Here is a 20,225-nt window from a genome sequence, read left to right as displayed (position 1 = left end):
GACATGAGTTTCAGTTTAATATTATCCAAATACACTGAATGTTCAAATTTAGCCATTGATGTGTATGACATTTGTATTACTATTACGCCTGGATTCCACTGGATGCGTAACGACTGCAGATCCGTCGTCGGAGCCGTTACGCACCCATTATAATCAATGTGTGAGATTCCACCGACTGCAGATCCGCTGCGTAATGAGTCCGACAACGCAGGGCCATCCGACAGCCATCGCAACACTTGCGTCCTCGGGACTCTGCTGCGCGCAACAGCTCCGACACAGACAGATCCGGTGGGTGTTGACGGACTGCGTAGATACGCAGCCGTTGCGGACAGACCCCTGTCGGAGTCGTTACGCATCCAGTGGAATCCAGGCCGACGCAGATCGTTCCGGACAGGAAGTCTTGCACAGACACAAAATAAAACACCGGTATATTTTCAAAATAAAATACCTCGGGTTTGCTAACGAGGTCGGCCGGCTCGTTAACAAGCCGGCCGACCTCGTTAGCGCTCGTTAAGACGGAGTCGCTGGATTTGTCTCCAGTCATTAATGAGGAGATGTTGATTATCCTCCAGTTATATCAATTGATTAGGCGTGAATTCGCGAGATCTCGTGCGTCCTCGGGACTCTGCTGTCCGCAACAGCTCCGACACAGACGGATCCGGTTGGTGTTGACGGACTGCGTAGATACGCAGCCGTTGCGGACAGACCCCTGCCGGAGTCGTTACGCATCCAGTGGAATCCACCGAATACCAAAACATCCTCACAAAAAATAGGACTATTATCAAGAAGCTACCATCAAAATCCACATACAATTAGCTAGCCTACATATCACAGTTAAAAAAATTAGTCAGGCCAACATTGTACACAAACCCTACATTAAGATGGCATTTAGAAAACATTAATCAAGGAAAATAGCATAAGCTAGCATTTTTTTAAGCATTATTATATTATTATTAGCATAATGACACCTTTCCAGATAGACACAAGACAAAACACAGCAATCATAAACTGTTATGGCCTGCATTATCAACTAACAATGCATTATAGGCTGTCTAAACCATCAAACCATGCAATGCACTCTTAGATAGTGTTTGCTAACACCAGACACATCTACTGTTATAACAACTGTTAGCATCATGGTAACTGTAACATGGAGTAACTGTGAAGATATTCTGCCTCGACGGACCATTTATAAATTGCTTCTACATGATGCTAAAGCTAGCTCGCTAGAGAGCGCTAGCTCAGACCTAAGACCAGTAGCCGCGAATAAATTAGCAAAATAAAATGACAAACATCGTCCAAATGAAACTCAAATAACTTGCAACTACATTTCACAAAGACATATTTTCGACAGTAGTTTAAAAGTTCAAATATGAAAATGCTAACATTATAAGGCACAATTGTAACGGTAGTATGCTAGCGAAATATAAAAACATGTCTTCTTACCTCAGACGAAAAGCCAGAGAGGCCGAGTCCGGCCAGCGGACTATGGCGTCTTATTTGAGTCAAAAGTCACGCAAGCGATCACACATCTGCACGCGCATTTATTTCGTGTCACGCGCGCAGATTTCAACTGCCGCGCGCACTTGTTTGGTCTTCGCGCACATATTCAGCAACCGAGTGAAGCAGATTCTCCTCCGTGCTCGCTCGCGGTGGAGCTCTGCTCGCGCGGGGCCAGGACTTTTGACACATTGGGGGCGGGGCCAAGGCTGATCCCGGGCCTCTTATGATTGGTCATTTTCCAGCCCGCCACGTGGGTGCCTTTTCAGTTTACTGCTGACAGCTGGTAGCGGCGGCATCATCTAAACAACAACAACGGTTGTTGTCATGACGTTCACGACCACAACTCTACGCTTCATCACTGGTAATAAAGGCCTGATCCAAGCACGGGCCGGATCAAAACATTAAAAACATTTGTGGGCTGTCTGAGAGGACTGACGTAAATTAAGACGACCGCCATCCTCTGCTTCAGAGAGACAGCCTGCACCGCTGGACTGCAGGTCTCTGCTCCGTGTCACGGCAAACCCATTTAGAAACAAGAAACAGCTTTTTTTAACCTTTTTATTATATCAGACATGATATAAACACTAGATGGCTCACGCTCGCTGTCAGCCAATGGGGTCCGACGTCCGTACACGGCGGCCATCTTACCACAGGCAGCTCGCCCACTCATAACATCCGAGTCTACGTGAATGTAGCATTTAAATAACCATAAATTGATTCATTTTAAACCGATTTTGAAACGGTTTGGTCATAGACTGTATATAAATGTTGGTTTGTTATAAACCTCAGAGTTGTAGTTATGTCCCTGCATACTCAAGAATAATTTTAACCATGGATTTTCATAGATAAACATAAAGGTGAATATAAAGGAGCAATATCTATAGGCGTCCACACACAAGGTAGTTATATTAAATCATTTATATATAAAACATTTAATCATTCCATGTATATTAGTAATATTTCTATGATAATGATAACTACAATAACACAACATTAACATATGTATTTCTTTTCAATATAAATATCTCTCATGTTGCCTTTCTGTATATCCATTCTGAGATATGTATACACACATACACACACACACATATATATATATATATATATATATATATATATATACATACATATACATACATACACATATATATATACATACACATATATACATATATATATATACATACACATATATATACATACACATTAATATACACACACACACACACACACATATATATATATATATGTATATATATATATAAATTCAACTCTGTGCACATTCGTTCTGATTCCTTTTTCTTTGAGCTCACGCCAACCCTGGCAAATAATTGTAAAGTTGTTGGTATCCCTGTTGGTGGTAGAGTAAAAAACAATAAACCCATCCAAGTACAGTTGCAACTAAAGTGTGATTCTCTAAGAACATAGGGGGTCTGCAAGTTTTGCTTATCTGGGGGTATGTGTACCCATCGGGGTACGCAGTGCTACTACTGGGGGTATATGACAGAAAGTGAGAATTGGAAAAACTGGACAGTTTCGAGTAAATGTGCTTAAGATGCTGTAATTTCAGGTATTTCACTCCTTTTTCATTGATGATATTCTCCCTAAGCTGGGTTATTGTTTATTCAAAGCATGTGGTGGACAAATCCACACATCTAACAGAAAAAGGCTTTGTTAGATGTGTGGTCCTTTGAGAAGGACTGTTTTAGTGAGCTTCTGTCTCACATTGTCAATCTGTAAGCTAGGCGTTGCTACTTTAGCAATGTGGTGCAGCCTTAACTTAAAAAACAGGGACACAACCAATGTCAGCAGTGTATGATGGTGGGAGTCAATGCCATATTGGGTATCTCTTATGTGCTCCCCAAGCAAAAACACATCGTCTGACCCGCTCCTCTTGCGCACAATGTAGAGGACCTCTTGTGGTTTGATGGGCTGTGATCGTCTGCCTGCTGATGCCTGGCGAATGACCCACTCTGCTGCTCTGACGACCCTCACTGTGCCTTCAGATGGAATCACAAGACCTCCATTGTTTTTCAAAGTCAGCAGGTGGTAGCTGCTGTCCTTACTGGCAGACGCAGCGTCCGTCACCAGGCTGGCACGGCAGACATTGCAGGACAGCTTCTTCAAAGTTCTTCGAACAACAAATCCTGAAATTACGGGTAGACCAATTAATAATATAATAATAATTAATAAGCATAGGGAAATTAGGGCTACATTTCTTTTTTGGGACAATCATCCGATTAACCAGCCCTGTTTTTCCCCAGAATTGGCATCAGTTCTAGGCAAAATCCACTATCGATCGACCTCTACCTGCAATGTACATGAGAGCGTTGTCGACAAGACCACCAAATCGATTGGGAAGGTAGCTGTGGTCGTGCACAATGGCAGGAATGTCTGCAAACGGGGATGGGAGATCTTCTCCTTCTGCAGAAGACAAATCTGCAGCTGACAGGCTGGTAGATGTGTCAATCTGGTAGGACTGGGCAGCAGAGGACATTGCTAGAGCTGGTAGAGGCTCTGTGTCATCCTGTGCCGTTACATTGCCTTTGCTGCTTGGTTTAACAACCCCACACCAGGCCATCAGCTTTCGGAAGATGTACTTCAACTGGCTGGCATTAAAATGGCATTTTAATGGCATTTAAAAAAAAAAAAAAAAATCACACACACACACAAGATATACGAATATATTACACAGATATTCAGTATATCTTTCTAAAAAAAATAGACTAATTAGAATTAGACACCCCTGAATGATCCTTTTCCACATAAATTGAGGTGAATAAAAATATCTTACAGTTCGGACTGTATCACAAATACTCAAAATGGTTTCTGAGACACTTCCAGATACTGTGTATATGTCTTCAGAAACATATGGAGAGACAAACTGAAAAGAATATGAGCATTTGCTGACACTTCGTGTCACTTAGTGTTGCAGTTGGTAAATATAAACCCTACCAGATGCTCTGATGGAGTTGAAGAGAAGCTCCAAGTGGTCCTGGCTGAACCTGTAGGTCAGGACATATCGCTGTCCTTCAAGCAGCACAGGAACCATCAACATCGTGTCAATATTGATGACGAAGTCCAGGATTGAGAGGAACCTTCAAAAGCAAATATTATTTTACTATGATGATCCTGCTAAAACAGGACACAAGAAAGCAGGGATGCAAACACATACGGTATCGGGTAAAAATAGTGAAAGCTTGCAAAGAAGCAATTCTCAGTTAGGTGCCAGGGCACACGTAAATCCACATTTCACACAATTCACTTCATTGCCGCATTTTGGGGGATAAAAAGGGGGCCTTAACCTAAAGATGACTAGTTTGCATCCCTGATCTTAAAAGTAAAATCAGTCTGAGGTTTAGGATCCTTAAAATTACTTTTAGGACACTAGACCTGCTTGAACCAATTCAAAACAGAACATGCAATACATACCATTTTGACACCTGCAGGGGGGGACTGAACACAAGAGAATTGGAACAGAGACAAATTTGCAGACAGCAAACACATTAGAGCAAGATGTATCACATATAGATATATCATATGAATATAGATAATACGTACCATCTTATGAACTAAATGCAGACAGGAAAGAGCATCTTATGAACTCGATGCTAACAGGACAGCGCATCTTATGAACTAAATGCAGACAGGAAAGAGCATCTTATGAACTCGATGCTAACAGGACAGCGCATCTTATGAACTTGATGCAGACAGGAGGACAGAGCATCTGAACTTGACACAGAATATATTACAGAATTGATTGTGATGATAAACAAAAGAACAGCGCATTTTATTGAATTTAGGGATGCACTGATGCACTGAACCGGTAGAGTTGAGCTTTTGGTAATCATTAAAAAGTCTCATTCAGATCATTTGATTATTATCAAGAATTTGGACTGGGTATTGGCAACTACTCAAAAATTGAGTAGGGAAAATGGTATCAGTTCATCACGAACAGAACCTTTACTATTTTAAAACACCTCTTTGTTCTGTAAAGGGGTGTGCCATCTTCGGTCTTCAAAGACAGCATGTACCCCCTGGCTTGACAAGAACTTCTTAGTGCTTGTCCAATTCCTAGAACCAAGGGGGGCTTTGAACCCTTTGGCTCTGGGATTGCGGCTATTCAGGATATCAAACAGCCTGTCCGTTATCTATAAAACAAATATCTAAATTAACTTGCTTTGCTTTTAAAAATTAAATTGCTGCACTGCTTTACACCTGTAAATCTGAGATGTGACAATAAGGGTGCTTCCAAGGTAAGTATGAGGTAAGGTAAGTATTAACAGTGTTCTCCAAATGAAAACTTAAATTCTGAAATATCTCAGCTGTGATGACATGACTAAATGGGAATGTCACCAGGATTGAATGGGTTAAAGCAAATCATTTTGTTAAGAACAGTAGAATATTGGAAAAGGATTTTGGTCAATGATGCAAACCCCTAGCTATATTACCTCAAGGAACTCTGTAGTGGCCTCACAGTCTTTGAACTGTGCATCGCCCATCTCCCGCAAGGTGTGGAGCGCCACTGCCACAGAGTTGCTCAAAGTCTTAGCTGCCAGGGAGACCTTGATTGAGTTCATAACGAGACAGTTCAAATGAAGAGCACATTAGCATGAAAAGATTTAAACATCATCACCAAGGATAAAAACACAAAGCTCATTTCTATTGCAGCCTAACTAAAAAGCATCATACAAACATACCTTCATCTTCTGATTTGAAAAGTTCACATGCTTGTCTGTGACTCTATTGGCAGCGTGTAGTCCAACTTTCTTTTGCACGTTGTTCAGATCAACGATGTACTGCCAATTGATGCTGCCAATAATGCTGGTGATTGGGCTGTATGCCTGCAGAATCAGAATCAGAATCTTTTTTCACTGCAAGCACACGTTAAATGTAAAGCATCATATTCTCCAAAACTATGTAAATACAAGCAATTAAATTGTATAAAAAGCAGAATAGAGTAAACCAGAGCAAATAGGCAATAATCATGTACCTGCAACATATTGCAAGTCAACTTCAGCATGTGGCAAGCGGCCATCATAACAAACACCTTGTCATGGGTGACTGGATGAGGGAAATGTGTCTTTAAGGGCTCACAGGGGTTTCCTTTTAGATCACATCCAAGTTGGGTGCACATACTGATGTTGGATGCGTGACCATTCATTGTCATGCACACCACCCTTATCCCACGATGATGGAGCTCTTCCAGTGCATGCTCTACCAAGACTTTTTGTGTTTCTGGTGGGAGGGTCTTGGTCAAATAATAGGCAATTGGAGCCTTCCAATAACCCTGAAGCCCAACCACCATAAACACAAGGGCCTCAGAGGCAATGTCAGTCTCATTAAAACAATCCCTCATTTCCACAAATCCAGACATTGTTTGTGTCTGAGGATCATATTGCACATGTTTTTTGATGGCCATGGCATCCAGCATCAGGGTGACACATCCATACTTGACTTCATCTTCCAGACGCCGTCTTCCCAGCATGTCCAACATCATCTTGCTGAGACCAGGTTTGGCGTCAAGAGAGCTCAGCCACCTTAGTCTAATTAAGAAGTAGCCACTTAGCCATTTAACCGCTAATCCAACCTCTGGGGGTCAGCCCAAAAACTTGCTTGGGGGGTTTACACTTTTTTTGCTCATCATAATCCTAACTTTTTTCTTATATTTTTCAATATTCATATTGTTTTCAGGTTACTAAGTATGTTTTTTAACCTACCAGCCAGCAGAAGGACTCACTGGATTATGTCTGGTCAGGCAAGTAGCAACAGCAGACATTGTGATGCAAAAATTACAGGAATTTCTGTTGTAATATCTTACATATTATGAATTGTGGTACATTTTATTAACCTAAAAGTATTATTATTATTATTGTCTACCAGTTCTGCTGACATGGCAGAGAGATACTTCTTTACCCAGAAGAGAAACGGACAGTATGATAATAAACAAAAAATTAACTTGCAGTGGTTTCTGTGATTTGAAATGAAATACTTAAAAAAACAACCTAATCCTTAAAAATGCAGAAACAGCCAACATACACAGAGCAACCTATAAGGTCTTATAGCCCCACCTAGTGGAAAAGTCATGCCACTGTTTATAAGGGAAGTCATAACACAATCTCAGAATGGACACTACTGACAGACAGTATGATCTACATATTGGCTAGCCACTATGTTTGATCGGTGTCCACTACGGATGTGATGATTTAAAGCTGGTACAGCTGAGGATGTGGTTAGGGTTAGCTTTGTGGTTGCAATCTACATCAAACTGGCATGAGAGAGAGCAGAGCAACAAAAGACTATCAATCCATAGAGAATATTGGTTCTTCAGGAAAACCCAAACATGCTTTATGTAAGAAATTACATAAGAATGAATCCTACTCCAATCTTGTCATGCATCCGTTTCAACTTGTCAAGCCAGTAGATAGACTACATGTGCATACACTTGTCAGTAAAGCAGATGTCAGCACATCATGCTTTACATGTTGCAACTGGTGTGTTTGTTGTTTATCACAGCAGTTTATTATTATTTAACAGTGGGCAACAGAAGCTGAGCTCTTTCACCAGACTCAGTTTAACTGTCTTGCACAATACTACACCACACTGCGCTGCTGTGCATGACAAATTGTGTGTGTCTGTGTATGTGTATGTGTGAGTGTGTGTGTGTGAGAGAGAGGGAGAGAGAGAGAGAGAGAGAGAGAGCGAGGGAGGGAGGGAAGGAAAGGATGAACGCCAGCCCAGTCATTCCTCTTAAAAATGGCGTCTTGTGGACAAAATGAGCGAAAGTAGCTTTACTATGGTGTGAATGAGCAGCAGCAGAGCAGCTGTCGGCGCTGGATCAATGTGAATGTAGCTTCGCTTATTAAAGGTGCTACAGAACGTGGAGCATCTGTTCTACGGCCCATCAGCTTAACACAGGAGACAATAGACAGTGAAATATATGGGGAGAGGAAAGGAGGGAGGAGGTGCTCCTGGCTGCTGCGACCCCCCCACCTCCCCCGCCGCTGCCGCCGCCGCCGCTCTCGCTCCTTCTCCTCCCTCCATTCCTCCCAGTCTACAGGCTCGTCAAGCGAAGAAATAAACAGAAGCGAGCGCAGAGAAAAGAAGACATTCCTCCCTCCCCTCCCCCTCACTATCTGTCCATCTTCATCCAGTCCTTTCATTCATGGAGAGGAATTATCCCGCTGCAGGCTTCGGTGATCTAGGGGCTGGGACGGGATGGAGTTACGACAGATCGGGCAAAGCAAGGTAAGCTTCGGTGGCCAAAGCATGGGCACCCATATGTTCTTGTGGGTGCATCAGCGTGATAAACTGGCTCTAACAATGCCATGGGCACAGCGCTGTGCGTGCACCTCTGCATTCAGCCAGGCTGCATGGTGCTGCTACATAGCCACTAGTCTCAGGTACAGCCAGCCGTATTGTCATTTGGGGGAGGGGAGGGGTATGGGGGCTGTCTCCAAAATGTAAGGAATGCGATGGAAGGTTAATAGTGATACGGGGACGAGGGGAGAAACGTAGGGGGATGGGTTGCTGGAAGCCGAGTCTGTTAGTTTAAAAAAAAAGAAAAGAAAGATCACATCTAGGTTCCAGCACTGCATTGTCTCCGCTGCAGCTTTGTCTTCCTTTTCACTCAACAAATGTATGACAGAACACTCCCAGGTTGGTTGGCAAGGTTGATTGGTACAGTATTAATTGGCTATAGCCTATTAATCAAAGCAGTCCGATGCATGGGCTAAAGCTACTGCCTGATGTATAAGCGAAAAGGGGAACAAGCCCCACATTCCGGTATTCTAGAAAAAAACTTGTGTGCAAATGAAATAATCTCTGTTATATATTGATTGTATGTGAAGGGCTTTATTCAGAAACTAAAACAAATCTACCGCAATACCGTAGCTGATCAGCAGCTGTGTGAATGTATTCATATAAATGTGTCAAATGTGACTGAATCTACAGATGAACTTGTCAAGGGGTGACCCTGCCTTATTAGTAAACACCACTTTACAACAATGTCACGTGACCTGACAAACGTGCCCGTCGACACTAATTAAAGTTACGGTTTGTAGCTTAACACCGGTGTAAAGTAAACATTAGTCATATGTTCACAACAAACAATGGTAGCTTCTTTAGCACAGTCGGGCTGTATTTTGAGTTACCTTGCACATTATCCAGCATCTGACAGTGTATGCAGCTGCAACCAGTTCCCTTGTTTTCCTGTGTAACTGGCTTCACCGTGATAAGCTAAGTGTCCACAGAAAGGTAGGCTAAACGCTGTCTTACGTGCCAGAAAACTCCAAAAATGTTAACCGTGTGGTGTATCCACGCTGGCACTGTTACTAAGTGTTACTAAATGACTAGGTGACAGATGAAGCGGGCTTCCCTGTCACGTCAGTATTGTGTGTTGGAATGAGGCGCGGCAGCGAGCCATGCTAAAGTCAGCTAGCTCCTCTTAGTTTTGGTCTCCACGTTAGCGGTCGCCTTGACAACCCCATCGGTCTTCCGTCAAATGTAAGAGGATTCAATCTAATGGAGGTGACTCCTCTGTTCTCTCCCAACGTACTGCATTATTCAGACATGTAATATAAAAAGTGGCAATCCTTAAGATTTCACACCTGGTTTCACTCTATGGTTTCACTTGTATTGCAGTGCTTTGCAACAGCTTGGGTCCATGTTTACTTCCTATCAGCTGATGTCATGACAACTACATACAGTGTAATGAACAGTGGTGGAAAAAGTATTCAGATCTTAAGTAAAATTATATTCTAAATATATTATTATATTATTTGTATTGATACTTTTATGCAAGCTGTGTTTTAATTTGGTAAAGGCAGGGCTTATTTAATTACTTATACTGTTATACGATTTCATTTAAAAAAGTCTAATCACATTAAATTGATCATATTTTTTAAAATCTCGACCTGTAAAGTCACTAAAGCTGGCAGGGTAATGCTGTGGAGTAAAAAGTAAAATATTAAATTGATCATATTTTTTAAAATCTCGACCTGTAAAGTCACTAAAGCTGGCAGCTTAATGTTGTGGAGTAAAAAGTAAAATATTTGCCTAAAAATGTAGTGGAGTAGACATAAAATGGAAATACTCAAGTAAAGTACAAGTACCTCAAAATTGTACTTGACTAAATGTACTTAGTTACTTTCCACCAATGTTAAAGAATTACACTTAAATAAAAAAATGTATATATATTTTTGACGTTTATATATATTTATGAAATGTAGCAACAGACACAAAGTTTGTAATAATTTAGATATAAATATTGCAGTACATTCATCACTGTCACCTTCTATAGGCTCATTCACTGTTGTGTTACTTATTTATTCAAATGCCAATCTTCAAGTTTAGAATAATGTACGAAAAAAATAAATTAATCTCCAAAGGAAGGAGGCACAAATATTAATTGAGTTGTGTGAACAACACTTTCCTCTCTTGTAGAAACATATGCTTTGTTAAAATGTACAGTAATTGAATTATTTTCGTAAATATACTTTATTGCAAGAGTTAATAGAAATGTACATTTGTTAATACACTGTGTACTTCATACCTGTAGCATTCCTGCAAATGTATATGCTTGTGTAAGTGAGTAAAATGTACACATTTGAATAAATCATTAGGTAAATAAGGAGATACAATCATAAGGAAAATCATAATAATAACGTTCAAAAAGAGAGAACAAAAAGGGAAAGAAAGAAATAGAGCACATTAGTGTAATGGTGTACATGCATATGTACACATACATAATCAGGGTTATCACATATATACCTACATATATCTACGTATACATCTGCATATACCTGCACACATACATTAAAAAAAGATAAATACATATTTAACTTAGAAGGGCAAAAACATACATTTCAGGGCTGTTTATTATAATAGTATTTAATTGAGATTCTTATGTTTAATCCATTTATTCTACAGCTTTTCTTGATTTGTCATTCTATAAGCTATTCTTTCCATTCCTAAAATCATATTTAATTTTAACTTCCAGCTGTTAAATTAAGGCGGCATAGGTTTTAACCAGTTCCTTGTAATCTGTTTTATAACTGCAGTTCTTAGTATCCTGTATAAGTCTCTATGTATTTACAATGGGAGTTCAGATGGCGAGATACCTTAAATGATACATTTTGGCACATTTGATCACTTTGCTGTGGCCTAAGGTGTGATCTGACGCTGTAGTTAAAACTGGCATATTATAACTTTTCAATTTTACACATAGAGCCATTATAAAACAGGTTAACATACATAGAATATCATGAAGTCATGTATCATTATAAAGCTTAGACTATAATCTATCTACCAGTCACATTTTCATGACACTGAACATAATTTAACCTCTGACCTCCAACACTGCGATAGGGCGAATTTTGAAAGCCTCTCTTTTAACTAACTTCATATTGATCTGATATGGCGAGAGAAAATTTCATCATAAAGTGCATAAAGAGAGCTTTATAATAATGTATATCATGTAAAACAACAATAACAATATTTCATATCAGAATAAACATGCTTGTGTGCAGTTTGTTTCTGATAGAATGAGAACTTTGCATTGGATTCTGTTATTGTGGCACTTGTATTAGGTTAGGGCAGTTAATATTTGATGTATTTCGGTTGCTGTTTTGCTTATTCCTTTCCACAGAACAGAATCTTATTAGAAAAAAACTAACTAAAACAGAGTGATTGTATCAGATAATGTTGTAGCTGCTTTGTCAAGACTGTGCTGTTTTCTTTTTGCTCCTGATGTTGTTATTTTTGCCTCTTTATTCCCCATCAAAACTAGTCTTTAGATTTAGATAGTTAAATGGTAAATGGGGTGCACTTATATAGTATAGTAAAAGGTGACATTCGGCTATAGGGAGATACATTTACAAGTCTACAATAGAGTAGACAAGTTTTCTGTCAATATAAGTTTTCTGGCCTTTTACTAATCATGCCGACAGAACTACATTTTTTGATTATCCAGACTTAACAAGATTATTAGAAAGGTCTGAGTGTGCATCTCTGCCAACAAGCAATACGAATACTTTGTTATGAGGTCTGAGCTGATGAAAGTAAAGATAATGGGCCTCATTCACCAATATCTTCTCAAATTTAGTCTTAAATTTTTTCTTAGGGGGGTTCCTAAGAAAGCCTAGGTCAAATTTATGAAGGTTTCTTGCGATTTGGTAACAGCAGTGGATATGAAAACACAGACACAAACAGCAGCATGTTCTCCAGGTAGCTCACCTGGCAGAGTTTATGCCCCATATACTGAGGCGGAGTTCTTACTTCATAGGCCTGGGATAAATTCCAACCTGCGACACACTGATGCATGTCATGCACACCCTTTTCTGTCTATCTTTAGCTGTACTTTAGCTGTACAAAATAAATTAATAAACAGGCCTACTTTGGGCCTAGAAATAGTGTGATCTATCACTAATTATTGGATTGCACGGTTCTAAAATAACATAATTAATATGAATTGAAGTGTTAGTGTAGTATTTTTTTTAGTTTTAAAGACCACATTGCATTCTAAATAAATACATTCAAATATAAAAATGACACAATTTTCTAGTCGCTTTGCGACCACTCAAAGCACTTTACTTCCACATGTAGGCTGCCATGGTCAGGGATCGAACCACCAACCCTCCAATCACATCCCTCCATATATAACTAACTTGCTATTTAGTGTGTGTAAATTTTGTTCTTAAAGAAGGACAAATCCCAACTAAACAACATTGGTTAATGTCAGAATCTCTGTGAAAACTGCGTTGGTGAGTTTTAAGAAAAGACATTTTTTTAAGAATAGGCAGTGACAGGCAAGTTTAAGGTCAACGGTAGCAATAAACTGACAGCTGATTGTAAATAAGGCCCATGTAGTATTTAACAGTTGAGGTAATACACTCACCAGCCATTCTATTAGCTAGCAAGGTCTACCTTATAAAGTAGCAGGTGGTCTTCTGCTGCTGTAGCCCGTTTGCTTCAAGGTTTTTTTTACTTGCTGTGCATTTAGAGAGGCTCTTCTGCAGACCTTGGTCATAACGAGTGGTTATTTGAGTTACCCAGGCTAGTTGCCTTCATCATCTGGAACCAGTCTGACCATTCTCCTCTGAACTCTTGCTTTGAACTTGTGATATAAATAAACTTTCTATGATATTCTCATTTATTGAGTTGAAGCTTGGTACAAAATGTACTTACAATGTAGATCTCTGCACCAAATACTGACATCATTCGCTGTTCCCCTTGTACTGGGAGAGTACCAAGTCTGAAACAGGAGCTAAATCTGGTTACTAAGAACTACAATCCTTCCTAATTCTGGTGGTGTGGACTCAATAAAGAGGGGATTCTTAGAGCTAAGTTTTTGAACCATGAAAACGTGCAGCAAGCAGTGGAAAATGCATCCATGTATGTTCACTACTGGTCCCTTATAATTGTTGACCCCTGAACGAACATGTCTTTTAATGAATTAGCTGATTGCACCAAGAGCGTTTTCTTCATAAGTCTGTGTACTTCCTGCAACCCTGTCCTGTAACATGTCAATTTCCGCCTCCCTTGGGCAAATCTGTGACAAAACAAAAACAAACTTCTAAAATTATTATTCAAAGTTGTTCTTTATTGTCCTGTCTCTTTCCCCTTCATTTTATTCCAGTAACATGTAACACACTGTAAAGCCAAGTTAAATGGTGCTGATAGTAAATATAAATTCTCTGACTAAGTACATACATATGAAAATCATGTTGATTATGCTCTCATTAATCGCAGATCCACCTGAAGCAGAAAAGCAAACAAACTGATGTCAATATTACATAGGCATTTTTAATGTGGATTTGTGATATCTGAAGATTCAGCATTTTGTTTATGTTTGTTTGATTATGTTTGATGTGTTCTGCTCGAGATTGCTAATTACTTTCTCAGGTTAAAAGAACCAAAAAACCTTTTTCTGTCATCACAATAGGTCAGTTTCTAATAACAAAGCACAAAGTTCTGTCTTGAGGTCGGTCCATTAAAAATATGAAGGAGCTTGAGTTTTAACAAAACTTTAACTTATTATATTGACACAGGTAAACCTTTGTGTTATCAGTCATCAATTTAGAATGACCCTAATTGCTTCCATTGGCTTTCGGTGACTTTGGGTAACATTTAAATTGGAATCAGTGTGACTATAGATAAAGCAATGCCTCAATTATTCAAAATAGTGTCATGCAACCCTAAAGAATAACTCATTACCACCATTAGTTTGAGAGTGCTTCCATTCAGCCTCAGTTATTACAATTTGTTTCATCATCAAATCGTATTCTGGCCATATATTGACTTGACTCAGTTCTACATATGTATGGTAACTAAACATACATGAAACAAATGCAGCACTTGTTAAAACCATTTTCAGTGCCATTTGAAGCTACTGTATCTCCCTCCAACGTCCCTTCTGCTTTTACATTACATGTAAACTTCATTGTGAAGGCCAAAAATTACTTTTTATTTCAGATAACTTGGAAACACATCAACTACTGCAGTTGGACAAGATATGGCTTAGGCATGTCCGAATATGGATATCCATCAGTGGTGGAATAAAGTACATTTACTCAAGTAATTTACTTAAGTACAATTTGGAGGTACCTCCATTTTATGCAACTTTATACTTCTACTTCACTACATTTTGAGGCAAATACTGTACTTTTTACTCCACGACATTAGCTGACAGCTTTAGTTACATTTCAGGTTGAGATGTAACATGAAGAAATATATCAATTTAAAGTGATTATACATGTTTAAACCACATAACAGTTTATTAAGTAGTTAAATGAGCCCGACCTTGACATCATTAATAAATGCTTTAATATTAATATTAATAAACTAATATTATATTTGGAATTTAATAAACAATCTGAGACTGGTACTTTTACTTAAGTAAAATATGAATGCAGGCTTTACTTGTAGTGGAGTAATTTCACAGTGTGGTATTAGTACTTTTACTTAAGTAAGGGATCTGAATACTTCTTCCACCACTGATGTCCATACAGGGTTTATCTTGCTAAAAGAGAAAAAAAAACAGCACTTTGCATAGCAGTACATGGAATACTTTTGTTGCTTTTGGTTTCACTTTAGTTTTGCAGTTAGCACTTTTTTTCTTTTTTCAGCATATCTTCAGCATTAGTCAAAAACTTGTAACCCTTTACATTTTTACTTCTAAATTGAAATATCTTTGAACAGTTATATTTATTTAAATCCTCACACTAAAGTTTTGAATTCCTTAAGGTATTGCATTAGCACAACTTCATAATTTCATACACCTTTACCAATTATTTGGTCATCATTTTGTCTGCTGTTTCCTACATACAAATACCCACATTGATATAATCAATGGACTTGAAAACTATGGAAAAAGTAGATACATGCTGTGCAGATGGTAGGCAGGTGCCTATTCATTTTGCTGAGGAGGATACGATGAAGACATTTAATTGCCATTCTAAAAGCTAAAGGTATGGGGAAACAACCAAGGGTCAATTATATTTCAGACCAGCAGTGGAAAGTCAGTCATGTTTTTCTATTAGAAATCATACATAGCCATCTATTCCCAGCAAAACACTTAAGACGCTGGGCAAGACGGGATCCACTTCAATAACAAATATTTGGGGTGTATTGAATTTTTTAACTGTATTAAACTATATGAATTGTCAAACCAACTCCATACCAGTTGATCCATCACAACTAGTCAGACAACACATGGATGGAAACCCTGAAGAAAAAAACAATCCTGTTTTGTCTATTCTCTTTGTGTTATCAGTGCAACATGTCCTGCCTTAGTAGCCGCAGTTATTGCCAAAAATGTTTCAGGCATATGTCCTTCGCTGATGGAAGAATATCACCTTTTCTCTGATATCATGTTGCCTTGATACTACAATTAGCCACCAGGTATGAGGCCTTCAGAAATGGAATCCATATTTTAGAAAGCTGTCGTTTTGTCTTTACCTTTTCCCTCTTCATTGTTTTACTAACCCTGGTAAAATATCTACTTAGTGTGGCCTATTGGGCTGGGAACCACTTTAAAGTGTTGGGGTCACCCAAATATAGACACAATATTAATCTTGAAGAGAATTTGTGATATACTTGATGTAAGAAACAAACTCAAGAATGGAGGAACAGATTTTTGTTCTGAATGTACCTTCTGTAGTGTAACAGGGAGATAATGGGGACCAGATGCTAAAGTTTTGGTCAACCATTAAGGTACATGGTAGTATCTGGTAGTCTGGAATCTGGGTGAAATTGTCAGAGAGCGGTTTCTGGGGTGGGTTTTAACTCAATTGGCAACATTCATAGGTGGGAAGTAGAGGTGGGTAAAAAATCGATACTAAGCATAGTATGTTTTGCGTGGCTATGTTTTATCGATTCATGGCCGGCAAGTATCGATACCTAGCGTTCTAAAGGCTTGCCGGCCGGCAATCAGTATTTTCGCAGTTTTTTGGACTTTTTTTTTCTGGGGACTGAGGAAAGTTTAAGAAAATTCTGCAGTTGTTGTCGTCCATACATGTTTGATTTCAGTTCAGTTTGACTGAATACTTTGTTGGTCAGCCTGTGGGTTTGACTCTCATTGTGGAGAAATAAAAAGACTGATGTGAGATGAATAGACATAGAATTTTCTCTAAATCGCAATATATTGTATCGCAATACTCACCATATCACAAAATGCTTAAAATTGATAATATTGTATCGTGACTCAAGTATCTGGATAAAATCGTATTGTGGGGCCTCTGGGGGAGGCTACGTTTATGTCATGTGGGATAAAAGGTTGAGATAGAGAATAATCTCATGTGTACAAGACAGTTGAATGACAGCAGAAGTAGCCATGTTAAGGTTAAAAATACAGTACGTTGACAACCCTGTCCATTAAAGACCCCACTAGTCTTGCTTATACGTAGATGATTTTTGATCTTCACTGTGCAAAACAATTTACTAGATGTGCTGCCAAGTGTCACATTCATGCGGAAGGAGCAAAGTTTCTCTGTGCTCACTTTGAACCTGAGTTTAAGTGGAAGGGCAAGCAGGATTTTGTGACATCACAGCTAGCTTGGAGGTGATCATGGGCCAGTATGCACCTTACTCAATTGTGATGTGGAAACTTGAAGCCTTCATGCCACATACATTGTGACTTGAACTTTTAAGTAAAGTTGGAGCCACCCTGTGTGTCCACCAGATACATTTTCAAAATGAAAACACTTTCACATATTCATAGATTATGGTAGAATGAATAGATGTCATTTGAGTAATTAAACTGCGGGAAAAAACATATTGCACACAAATTACTATTCAAATGTCATAAAACATGTCTGAAAGGGATCTTTAAATGAGTGTTCATTAACCCTGAGTAACAGACTTTGGCTGACTTGAAGCATCCATGTTTGTTTGCACATATAACTCCCATATATAATTATGACTTGGACGCTGATGTTGAAAACTGGTAATTAGAGCAGCTTCCATAAGGGATGAACTCACTCTTTGCAGCAACAGATCTGTGCGCTGTAGTTGTGTTGTGTGGACACAATAATTACATTTTTTTGTTTTTGATTATAGTGACAACATGTGTTTTAATTCTACTAGCTGGTACAGAATCAGAAATTCCCAGGATTTCTGAAAAGATGAAAAAATGCACATGCTAGTGGAAAAGATGATACATATAGTGAATCTTACAGTGTGGACAGACGTGGTATGAGTTTGGATTCTCTCAACAGGTAAAAGGACTACTAACAGTGTGACTTGTCTAATATAAGACAGCAGACTTGTTGTAAATAAGGGCTTGTATAAAAGTCAAGCCTAATAATAAGAATCTTCCTCAGCCTCGTGTATGGGAGCTCCAGGTCATCCCATCCAGACTCAGAGCTGCTCCACCGGCAAACCTATGGCACCCCTCATCCCCTCCAGGGCTATGCCACCAACCACCACCCAGGAAGCTCCAGACAGGGTGGAGGCTGGGGTGCTGCTGGACGCACGCTTGGTAAGGATTCTCTCTATGGTATATCTGCAGAAATACACATCTAAAAATACTGTGTTTCTTTCTATGTATAGTGTATTTCTGTGTTTGGGCAGCAAGATTAGATTTAATTCAAGAATATTTACCTTCAGTTGTGTTTAAATCCATATTCTTAGCGTGACATTGGTAGTTATTAGTTTGTCAGTCTTGTTTCCTGTCTATAAATAATAATAATAATAATAATAATAATAATAATAATACATTTTATTTGTAAAGCACTTTCCATAAAGTAATCTTAAAGTGCTACAGAAACCAGAAACAAAATAAATAAATAAAAGACTAAGAGAAAAATCAGACACATTAAAATCAGCAGTAGATAAAAAAGACACAGGTAATAAAGTACATTCAAGAAAACAGCTAAAGGAGGAGATTAAGGTGCAGAGACGATAATAAGAACGTCTAGGAACAACCTAAAAATGCCTGCCTGAACAAAAAAAGTTTTAAGCCCTTTTTTTAAACTATCAATAGTATGGCAGACTTGGGACCTATCCATGGCTTACCTAAAACAATTTCACTCCCAACTCATCACATATGTACGCTTAATCAAGAGCCCTTGCTATCACTTTCTCGGGATCTTACAGGATATCACTTTAGCATCAGTACTGGATGTGGAGGGTAGTTCGACAGATTTCAACAAATGGTTAACATTGTGAATTCACAGAAAGCTTATAATACTTTGTTAAGATTAGGGAGAGAATTTGGTTTGGGTAAAAAGAAAAAAAGGAATGTATACGTATATATTGTTTCAAGTGCATAGGGAGAAACTGCAAGGCTCAATGTATCTGTTGCATGTCTCAGTTGGATGTTCAGATTTAAATCCACATCTCTTATCAGCAATAATTATGACCCACACTGAGGGTCAGTGGCCAATTATCAAACGGCTGAAAGGGAATTCACCTTTAATATCAATGTCTTGAGGATCTCATGAAGGCTAGTGCTCTAACCCACTCAAGCAGCATTAAAAAGGTTTTTACGTCAGTGTCACCTGACGCCATTGGGCCAAAAAGACCTTCCCTATTCCAATAGACTTAGACACATAGACCCCATAGAGGTTGTTTTTTTTTTGTTGTAGGTTTTTAACAAATAAACCATATTTATCTGTCACAGTAGTGGTATATCTAACACAACCACAGTCCAAGTTTGCTGGATAAAAACACATTCAGTTAACTTCATTTGTCGTGACAGCATAAAAACAAGAAATCCTTCAGCAAATCTAACAGCAGCAAATCATTTAATAGGACATTCATTAAAGCTCAATTCACACTCGATTTCTTAAACTACTAACGAGTGTATGTTTATTCTGACTTAGTTCCAATGCAGCACTATTGGCAGTCTGGATGGGGGCGTTCTGTGCCTGGCTCAGTGGCTGGACACAGTAGCTGGCTGGGTTATCTGGTTGGTGGCGGAGGAACACAGTGGGTTGGGAAGGAAGGAGGGAAAATTCGTAGTTTCCTACTTCTTCAGAAGAAAGGAGCACGGTCTTTTTTTATAGCTGCTGTCTGTGGTTGCACAAGCTGAAGTGGCCACAAGCAAAAGCACGGAGGCCGGGTTTTTCTGGCTTTTATATCCTTGGTGACATCATGGTTAACTGTGGGAGTTCCGGCCAATGGGAGCCAGGGATTTGGATTTCCAGCAAAATTGTCACCTAGGTGTGAACAGCTGACATGTCCTAGCAACAAGTTCTTCAACATAAACGGCAGAAGAGGTC

At 39.1% G+C, this 20,225-nt stretch overlaps 2 protein-coding genes across 4 annotated transcripts in view; one reads left to right on the top strand and one right to left on the bottom strand.

Annotated features, from left to right (window-relative positions):
• Nucleotides 1–2,763: 2,763 nt before the first annotated feature.
• On the bottom strand, nucleotides 2,764–9,793 carry LOC131983135 (uncharacterized). 2 transcript variants are annotated; one of them, XM_059347755.1, is made up of 5 exons: nucleotides 9,657–9,793; nucleotides 6,204–6,347; nucleotides 5,955–6,068; nucleotides 4,459–4,601; nucleotides 2,764–3,650 (listed from the first exon to the last, which is right to left on the bottom strand). In XM_059347755.1, the coding sequence occupies exons 3-5, from the start codon at nucleotides 5,996–5,998 to the stop codon at nucleotides 3,178–3,180; spliced, it is 660 nt and encodes a 219-aa protein (XP_059203738.1). In that variant the 5' UTR covers nucleotides 5,999–6,068; nucleotides 6,204–6,347; nucleotides 9,657–9,793; the 3' UTR covers nucleotides 2,764–3,177. The 2 variants fall into 2 exon arrangements, with proteins under 2 accessions (XP_059203738.1, XP_059203739.1); XM_059347756.1 differs by lacking the exons at nucleotides 4,459–4,601; nucleotides 5,955–6,068; nucleotides 6,204–6,347; nucleotides 9,657–9,793 and adding an exon at nucleotides 3,814–4,062.
• The window catches only part of prr12b (proline rich 12b), a 35,249-nt gene continuing 23,566 nt past the window's right edge, over nucleotides 8,543–20,225 (top strand). For both annotated transcript variants that reach the window (XM_059347711.1, XM_059347710.1), the window contains exons 1-2: nucleotides 8,543–8,751; nucleotides 18,324–18,481. In XM_059347711.1, coding sequence (XP_059203694.1) covers nucleotides 8,669–8,751; nucleotides 18,324–18,481 — 241 coding nt within the window. In that variant the 5' untranslated portion in view covers nucleotides 8,543–8,668. The remainder of the gene's footprint in view (nucleotides 8,752–18,323; nucleotides 18,482–20,225) is intronic.

This window comes from Centropristis striata, chromosome 13 (genome assembly GCF_030273125.1).
Source record: "Centropristis striata isolate RG_2023a ecotype Rhode Island chromosome 13, C.striata_1.0, whole genome shotgun sequence".
NCBI classification, from domain to species: Eukaryota; Metazoa; Chordata; class Actinopteri; order Perciformes; family Serranidae; genus Centropristis; species Centropristis striata.
This window is presented reverse-complemented; position numbering and strand designations above follow the sequence as displayed.